Source organism: Seriola dumerili, unplaced genomic scaffold (assembly GCF_002260705.1).
Source record: "Seriola dumerili isolate Sdu_G_001 unplaced genomic scaffold, Sdu_1.0 BDQW01000052.1, whole genome shotgun sequence".
In the NCBI taxonomy this organism is placed as follows: Eukaryota; Metazoa; Chordata; class Actinopteri; order Carangiformes; family Carangidae; genus Seriola; species Seriola dumerili.
Genome location: NW_019174307.1, coordinates 20286556 through 20296570, shown reverse-complemented (window position 1 = coordinate 20296570; position 10015 = coordinate 20286556). Strand labels below are relative to the sequence as shown.

Sequence of the window (10015 nt, the reverse complement as noted above, 5' to 3'; positions counted from 1 at the left end):
AGGAGCAGGATTGACGAACATCGCCACCTTGTGGAATCTGTAGTGCGTCCACAGTGACTTCAAACACGAAACTCCCCTGATCCGGGACCAAGAAACAACATTCTAAATGTGACTGACTGCACCAAGGGTGAAGCGTCTGCGTTCAGCAGAGCGAGACTCAGAAACTGTTCAGGTTGAGAGGAGATAGTAAATATCCTTGGGAATGTAAGGATGTCTGGATCTAATGGTTCTAATTCGAGGACTGCTTCTGGTTCCTCCAGCGGTTTCTTGTCCCATTCCTTCCACCCTTGGTCTTACGGACGACTGAAACACCTCGACGGTGATTGTGTGACACAGGAGCGACTTCCTGTTCTACCTGAGCTGCTCTACACTCAAATATTGGACACGGCAATGTGAAGAGTGGAACCAGTTTACTCATTGATCGCACGGGGGGTAGGGGTGGGGTAGGGGTCGGGGTAAGGGGGGGCTAGCAACACGCCTCTTTCCACAGCTGCTGCAAAAATAAGCTACAAAGACACTATGCATGAACATGCACACACACACACACACACACACACACACACTTATTCAGTATAGCTTGTGCTTGGTTACAAAGGGTGAAATAGGTGTGGGTCTCTCACAGGTAGATTTCAGTGTCTCAGAGCAGACGGACGAACAAATTCTCACAGAGAAATAGTTGTTTTCGGTGTGAGACAAAACGTGTCCCTTTTGGCAGCATCCAGTTTTCAAAATTTCTATATTTCTAATTTCTGCAACAGATCAAATTAAAAATTAGAAATGTATCTTCTCCATCCACAGCTGCCTCATTTTGTGCCAACTCGAGTTCGGTGTAATGTTTTGTCCTTTAGACGGAGCCCGATACTCCTTCACTCCTCGGAGGTTACAAATATCCTTGTCTTTATGAAATGCTTCCTGTTACTGATCCTGTATCCTGACTGACCATTTCAAAAGCCACCTCCAACAAAATCCTTAACCTGCACAGGCGCGCGGATCATGTGTGTGTGAGTTTGGTTTGAGCTGATTTTGTTTTAGTTCGATCCAAGACTGAACCACTTATTAAAACCAGGAACTTTCACTATAAGCCTCACATGCAGTGAATTTCTGCTCGTAAATTACAAGAAAAGTTGGATCAGATGAAAAATATTGTTGTTAAAATGATACTTATTGTTTTTTTGTTGTTTTTTTTTGGGGGGGGGGCACAACACATAGTTTCTCATGCTTTGTTTTAGGGAAAGAACTGATGAATATAATAACAGAAACAGGCCTGAGCCCGTCAGGTCGGGTGGGGGCTGAGCTGTTTTCTGACTGAAAATCAAAGCTCTAGCACACACACACACATGCGCACACACACACGCATGCACACACTCATTTAATTTTTTTTTTTTTTTAAGATCAGTCCCACAGTTCCCACAGTTTAACTTAACCAGCCTCCTCTGTCCTCTGGAGGCAATCACGAAAACAAACACAAAGCAACATGTTCTTACAACAGCCAAACATGTGATAGTATGACTATGTGCAATACAAAAAAATGACATTATATATAGTTTTCTAAACACTTAATATCCTTTTTGAACGTTTAGTACTGAAATGTACAAATATATTGGTTTATATATATATTTTCTTTTTCAGTTACATCATGCTGCTTATTGTGGTTAATATTATTTACATTATTATTATAATTGTTATTACATGTGTACCTGTTTTCTTTTAAAGAAGTGTTGGCTTCGTTGCCAAGTGTGCCTGAGTTTTGAAAGTAATGAGCTATGTGCCTTTCTAATTGAGTGTTGGGGTGTGCGTCGCCGCTCGATGACGAAGGCGACGTCAGTGGTGATGATGATGATGATGATGATGATCAGTGTTTGCAGAACATTGTTGGTAGACTCTTCACCTCCTGCAGCCGGGCTGGTCCTGAACGCAGGAGGGGAGGGTGTAGAGGTTTCTGGTTTCAGAGAGAGATGGAACAGAGTAGATCAAAGTGAGAGGAAGAGGAGGAGTGAGGCAGGTGGGCTTCAGGAAATGTAATTGGAAAATAAGAATGAATAGCTTTCTCTGTTTTACAAACAAACGGTTAAACTTCAACAAAGAGTTAGTGTTTGGTACATTTTCTTTATTTATCCGAAATGACCACAAGTTTGAGTGTTGTTTAACTCTGTACTTTTATTACAGACCTGTGCCATGTTCTGTGTTGGTGACACTTATCATCCAGTACCTTCATGCTTATTGACAATCAGTAAACGGTAACCGCTCTCTTTGAACTGAGCTGTTTGGTTGATAATTAATACCCAACTGTTCCAACAGTATTGTGAAGTTGACTTAATGACTGGGAATGCTGAAGAAGTCAGAACTTTTTAAAGTGATTCTCTGATGCATAACTGGCAGAGTGGTGAAAAAATGTGTGGATAAGATTTGTTACAGAATTTTTTTTTTTTTTTTTTTTTTTAATATTATTATTATTATTATTTTGCTTGACAATGTATTGAAAGTTTTTTTTTCTGTAAATGTGCCTTGTGTTCTACAATGAGCAGCACAATCTTAAAAGATGACCTTCTTCTTATCATCTCTTCTTCACAGACCTCTTTTTATCTGTTATTACTCTCGATGTGGGGAAACTGACAGAGCACGCTCTGTTTCACATTCATACTGGCTTTGTTTGCACGCACCGACATTATTGTTCTTATTCTAGCCGGTAACTGACAGTAAGTAGAATTAGATAAGGCAGAGTTTTAGGGAAAGTGTGTGGGACAATAAATTACAACTCCTGCAATCACAGACAGATGAAATGTTGAAATTGAATGTGGCTTTTTCTCTTCAAAGACGCCATATTTCTGTAACTCTGTGTATTTCTGGTTGCAATGTATTGTTTTAGGAAAGGGAAACAGGGGTTTCACCGCTGTACAATGTTGCAACTGGTTTAATTTGGAGTGGGTTGTTCAAAAATTTAATTTCATATCACAGATTTGTTGCATAAATACACAAAAAAAACCTCAGTGCAATCACAATTTAAAGAAATATTTTTTTTGCTCTTTGTCGTGAACATGTTTGGTTGTGGCTTAAACTACACTAAAGCCAGTATCCTGTATGTAAACACAGCCAGTGCTGCCTGTGAGCTGCCTATGGTCTTCTGCAGAGCAGCACCACAGGGTCCATCATGGATGAGGTGCCCTGCTCAGGGGCACCGTCATTGCTTTTAGTAAAGCAGACAGGCGTTGCTCTTTCACTCTTCCCCATCCAGTTTTTCTGTCAGCCGGTCCAGACGTCTACCCAGGCGTCCTTCCACTTCTCTAAACCTCACATTGACTGCGTTGTCAATCCACATCGACCAGGACGGAGTGCTGCATGACAAATAGCTTTATAACGAGAGCTGCGACTCTCTGCAGAGTGTGTGAGTGCCACAGAGTGTGTGAGGTTTTGTTTTTGTTTTCTGTTTCCAAGGTTAGACAATGATGACCGACAATCTTTGACTGACTTGATCTGATTTCTTCACAAGACTTCCTTGTGTATCCTTTTCATTTTGTATTTTTACTCTAAGGAGCCTCCGCTCGTCTTCGATGCTTCTTAATGTATGATACAATTCTGTTACTCTTGAATTTATATTTATACAGATATACATATTTTTTGTATCTTTTTTTCCCCTTTTTTCAATTTCCCTTGTGCTAATGTTCAAACCCCCTTGTCTACACAGTATTATAGATGATGTAATGTGGACAGCCATCTCTTTTTTTACATTTATGTATGAACTGAGAATTTGTAAAAATCCTTTACAATCCTTGTGTGTAAAATGTATGTATAAATTAAATTAACCAACTTGGACTTGTGCTTTATTTCATCACATTTAATGTGTGAACAGAAGGTGACACAAAAGCTTTGTTATCATTTTTAAATGTTATTTTAGGCCTGTGATAGTTTGGGAGTTAGATCACATATTGAATTTGATTTTTAATCTAATAAAATTGGGATCATGGGCAGCAATCAGTTGTATACCATGTAAATTAAATATACAAGGAAGGATTACAATTCTGTTGACTGTCATCCTTGCATAATAATTTATACCAATACTTATTAGTTCAAAGAATTTGTGCTTTTCTTGATGGAAACATGAATTCAAAAGTTAGTAAATCTTGAATTTCAACTTCACAAAAAACGTATCTGAAGAACACTGAGCAAACCACAATATGATTTATAAATTATCAACATTTTACTGCTGCAGTTGGCTGAAGAGTTATAATTCTTTTAACTAGACTATTATATAATTGGGTCGTTTATTCAAATGCATCATATTTGCATGAACTGTTGCATGTAAAATCTTAACCTGCAGTCAAATACTGACAAGGAAAATAAGAATAAAAAAATGTTATAATAACCTTTAAAGGAAATACAAGAATTTCAATATTATACTTATAATAAATGGATAGTTACTTTTCACTACTGCTCTGTAGTTTGTTTTATTCTTTTGTACTTCTCTGACATAAACATTAATGCATGAATTATGAGAAAATGGACCCCTGGGCAAAGACAGGCCACTCCAGCATAGAACCACAAAACAACTTAAACTGACACTTTCTCTTCATAGTCGTTCTTTGTCTTTGTAGTCGTCTCCTGTTTATAATTTTTGTTCCTGTGGTCATTGTGCATCGTTTTGAGTCTCTTTGTGGTTCTTTTGTGTCAGTTTAGTAGTAGTAATTTCTGAGTCTCTGTGGTAGTTTTTTTGGGGGGGCTGTTCTGTCTCTCAGTACTCATTTGGTGTCTCTGTGGTCGTTTTCTCTCTCTTTGTGATTATTATCTGTGTGGTCATTCTGTGCGTTGGTTTTGACAGAGCACTATAACTTTCAAACAAAAACAATAACAAAAACAATTCATACATAATATGTTTTTCAAATTTACAGGCAAAAACCTCTTGCACAGTTACAGTTAAACGCTCAAACAGACAGGGTTACATTGGTTTCTAAAGTTTTTCCTTTAATAGTTTCATGTTTAGCTAAAGCTATGTAGCACTGGAAACCCCGCGCGGCGGTTGCAATACCAGTCGCCTCCGTTTGCGCGCGCGCGCTGAGGATGACGGTTTCAACCGGTTTCAACCCTGCCGGGTACCATCGCTGTAATCCCACAATGCAGAGCGCATGGCGCGTCATTGGAGAGGGACGATGATGGCGGCGGTCGGTGCATCAGAAGTGATCACACAGCTGGAAAGCGCTGCCAAAGTTTTAATGGTGAGAAATTCAGCGTTACTTTAAAGCCTCTGTGGAGAAAGTACATGTGTCTTAACTTTGTCTCGGGTGGAGTTTGGCGGTTGGTGACTCCCGCTGCTGTTTGTTTCTTCTCGGATTTTGTTGTTAAATGTGTTCAGCTTCTTTTTTTTTTAAACCGGAGAAACGATGCGTGGCGCAAAAAAAAAAATCCCGCAAAAATCTGCTCTTAATCGTAACATTTCCCCCTCTTTCTTCGTTTACCCTTTTCCTCTCATAGACCACCTCCACCCTAAAATATTACCCCACGTTTGGACACTTTCCAATGTGGCTCAGGTTTCCAGAAACTTCGCCCTTTTCAGCTGTTAACGTTACATCAAGTTGTACTGTACTCCATACATACAGTTGGACCATCTCGAGCTTTAGCTTTAGCTCATCCTCTCTACCTCCCTAAAAAACACACGTTTCCATCAAGTGTTTGCCCCCCCCCTCCCCTCTCCCTCCTTCTTCCTCCACCCCTGTGCACCCTCCAGTCTCCATTGGAACAAATGAACACACCAGCTAGGAGCAAGTGGCTAACCATGTGCATGTCATGACTGGGTCCGTGTGTGTTGGATGTGTTAGCTAGCTAGAGCCTGGTTTTGCTTCTCTGCCATTTTGCTTTTACCATTTATTGGCTTTAAATCCAAACGCATCTTGTTGCTCTGCTTCAACGTGATACTGACTGAGACATGTGCCTGTTTTGGAGGGGTAGTTGCTTCATGTGAACACCAGCAGCCATAAAGGAGCTTTACCTCCACATGTTAGTCAGCAGGTGTCTTATGAATTTCTTGTTTTATCTACAATGACTTCATAGCTGTACATCTTAGTGTCTAGATTAACCAGGGTGTTTGGTACAGAGCTCTTCATGTGATATAAAATCAGTCAGTTGAATAGGACAATACTGTGGTTGTCAGTATGACATATCTGTTGATTTTATTATATGATGATGTAGTTTTGATTTCTTATCAATGGTGCTGCTGAGAGGCCACATGAAAGAGCTCCGGCTAAGCTCTGTTGTTTCATTATGAATCTAAACCTTAGATGTTGCACTCTTACTCTTTTTTTCTTTTTCTGTATTACGTTTTTGGCCTTTATCAGACAGTTGATAGTATGTAGACAGACAGAAAATGAGTGGAGAAAGAGGGGGGATAACTTGCAACATAGGGTCCTGGCTGCAATCAGACCACAGACACAGAATATTTTATATTATATACGTCTTTGCAACTTGGTCACAAAGACACACCAGAAATTTGAATTTTAATCAGTGGTCACCTGTGAGAAATTTGAGTTTTGTGACTGGGAAATGCTTTAAAGTCTTTACTCCATGCTGATGAGGCTGCTGAACTGAATGGCTAGCAGGTGGTGTGTTACAGTAGCCGGTCATAGAGAGCTCCTAATCCGACACCAAATCCACACACACAATAATTGTGCATGCGCGCACAAAACAACACATGAAAGCAGCTCACGAGCCATGATAAATAACAAACACCCTGCACATGTTTAGATCAGTCTGAGTTGCACATTTAAGATTACCAATTGCAGAACATGAGATTTGAATTCATGTATTTCTTATATCATTCATTGCAGAGTTAGAAATGCTAGTGATTATTTTTCTGTTATTTTTTTTATTATTATTCTGTCATCAAAATGTCTCAGATTTAAAACTCTCACAGGTTGTTCTTTTACTTTTTTTCTTTTGTTTAATATATTATATAATATATATATATATTATATATATATAATATATATTTTTTTTGTTTTTTTTTGCCATTTTTGCCTTCATCAGACTGATGGTATAGAGACGGACAGGAAATGAGGGGAAAAAGAGGAGGATGGTTTGCAACAAAGGGTTCCAGCTAGAATCGGTCGATGGATGCTGCGGCTATATTTTATGCGTCTTTACCACTCGGCTGCTAGACCCCAGAAAGTTGAATATTAATCAATACATTGAAAGTGCAAATGTCAGCACATTGTCAGGAACATAACCTTTAAATTTTGCTCTACAGACATACTCAAATTGTGAATTGAACTGTTACATGCCTATAATTAAGTCAGATTTCTCTTAAAATAGTCTTTTCAAGTTCCAGTTTGACTTTCATGTTTTTTTTTCCACAGTTCATTGTGCGAACATGCTAACAGCAAACCTATATACGATTTCCCATACATTCTAACCCTGTTAGATACGACAATAACTCCCTGTTTAGCACAGTTTAATCTGTAGATTTCACATTAATGGATGTAATTCAGAGCTGGACAGTCTGTCGATGTTTATCAGTGATTGTCTGGCATTGTGAACCATGTGCTCTGTGTAAACTTTTGTCACTTAAAGGCTGTGCAAACAAGCTACACACCACATTTATTTACTATAATGTAATAAGACTTGCTTTTATTAAAATTGTGTTAACAAGCAATTCATTTACACACCAATCAGACACAGAACACTCAGTTCTGGAGTTGTGTTTTTGGCCACTTGCTGAATGTCACTCTCTGTTTTTAGCTCTGTTTTGGTCTCAACAAAGTCTTGAAGGAAATACCTGGCTCCTGAGCTGCTAAATGATCCACTATGTTCATCAGCTAGTCGCTAACATTGTGTGGTTGTTTTTTATGGTGCTGGACAAATGGTCTAGAGTGGGTTTAACATACTGTTATTGCTGAAAACGGCTGCCTGCTGTGACTGAGAATGACAGTGATGAGAGGGATGAGACTGAACCAAAACAGTAAAACTGTGGACTGAAAAATCAGAACAATGAGCTGAAAGTCAGAAGCTTCAGAGTCAGAAAATAATCCTACATCAGTTCGTTGTTTCAACACTTTTCACATCACACACAGTAATTCTTTCCACTGTTCCATCAGCGCAGCTTTAACATGTCTTGTCATCAAGGTAAATATTGCATATCAGTTTATATATTTATATATATATATAGATCATATTAGAATCCTTATTTTTGGTATAAGTCTTGGTGTGTTGTGTGTCTGCCACTTCATCATAGTGTGTGTGTGTGTGTGTGTGTGTGTGTGTGTGTCTGTGTGTCTGTGCGTGTGTGTGTCTGTGCGTGTGTGTGTGTGTGCACTCTCAGATAAAAGGGTCTTTCTTTCCTCTGCTGCCTTCAGCCGCAGAGTTGCTTTTGCAATCAAGCCTGGAATGTGACTTTCCTGCCGAGCTGTATCATGGCGACACTCCTCAATAAACGTGTGTGTGTTTGTTTTTAATCATAGAACATTTGGAGCCTTGATGACTTTTTAATTATTATGGAGGGTTATCTGTTATTGGCTCTCCTGTTTGTACTTTGTTTGTAAAGTATGACTACAATATTAGTATCATGGTGTGTCATGATAATAGTCCTTTATGGTATTGGTTTATAATGAACTCTTTGCTCTAACTGACTTAATGATTACTGCGCACTGTGAGCCACCAATGGAAACAGAGCAGGGTCCCCACCTGTGGCTACTCCTTCTCTCGCACCCAGAAAATTAAGTCTCATTTTAAATGACAAATTTTGTTTGTTTTTTACAGGCACCGCCGTCCATGGTCAGCACAGAACAGAGGCAGCATGCTGAACACGTATTTCTCTCCTTCAGGAAGTCCAAATCCCCTTTTGCCATCTGCAAGCACATCCTAGGTAACTATTGACTTAATCGATGAACCTGCATCACTTATTTTGAACTTACATGTTTTTGTATTTTATAAACATTTACTTACCCAAGAAAGACTGTCTGAACAAACATGCTGTTTTTTTGTACAGAGCAGTAGAGTTGGTCCTTATGGGTAATGGTCGAGGGCAACGCTGCAGTTGTTGTTTAAAGGGAGAAAAGGGTTTTAATTTCACTTTCATTCAAGTGTGTCCATCCAATCTGGGCTTCAGCCACTGATGTTACGATCACAAATCTTCTGCTGTGAAACCTTTTTAATGTCCTGCACCCCCACAGGCATAATATACTTCCTATTTGATCTGAAGGGAGTTTAGGTTTCTGTCTGTGTAGTTGGCAATAAAGAGCAAAGTGGAAAATCCTCACATTGGAGAAGCTGGAACAATCAAATGTTTGAATGTTTAAAAATGGGCATAACTGATTCATTGATTATCATAGTCATTTCAGTTCTGCAATGAACACCTCTCTAAAACAGTTCAAACAAAAACTGAATATTATAACCTTCATGAAGGGAGCATTCACCACAGGACTGGTGTATAAGACTGCATTGGTTTTAGCAAAGTGTCCCTAATAAACTGACAATTGAGTGTATGTTACTTTCATGTAATGAAATGTGCTACATAAATAAATTGCCTTGTCTTATTCCGACCATTAAAACCATATAAAATCCTTCACAGGGTTGTGTTACTCACATTTGGTCCTTATCAGATTTAAGCTGAATTCAGTTAATACTCTTCATCTATAGCGTAACTCTGAGGTGCAGCTTTTTGCTTTATGTTTTGATTGCGAGCATCAGTCGGAAAGATCACAGAACAGCAGATTTTGTTACAACTAATACCTCAAGAAATAGAGCTTTTAAATTGCTAAACTTTTTCACAAGGTAACCTATCACAAATCAAAACATTTGTCAATTAATCGATTGGATTGGACTGATTGCTGGAAAATTAAACTGCTTTTGATAATTGATTTATCATCATTTTTCAAGCAAAAATCCTGATAAATCTCTGGTTCCGGCTCCTCAAATTTGAGAATTTGATGCTTTCCTTTGACTGACATGACGGTGAACTAAATATCTGTTGGTCAGACAAAACAAGTCAATTGATATTAATATTTTTATGTTAACTAGAACAACACTTGTTTAA

The 10015-nt window shown here is 38.7% G+C and overlaps 1 protein-coding gene across 1 annotated transcript in view; it reads left to right on the top strand.

Annotated features, from left to right (window-relative positions):
* Nucleotides 1–5117: 5117 nt before the first annotated feature.
* The window catches only part of xpo4 (exportin 4), a 62140-nt gene continuing 57242 nt past the window's right edge, over nucleotides 5118–10015 (top strand). The window contains exons 1-2 of the mRNA XM_022741337.1: nucleotides 5118–5207; nucleotides 8740–8845. Of these exons, the coding sequence (XP_022597058.1) occupies nucleotides 5118–5207; nucleotides 8740–8845 (196 nt within the window). The remainder of the gene's footprint in view (nucleotides 5208–8739; nucleotides 8846–10015) is intronic.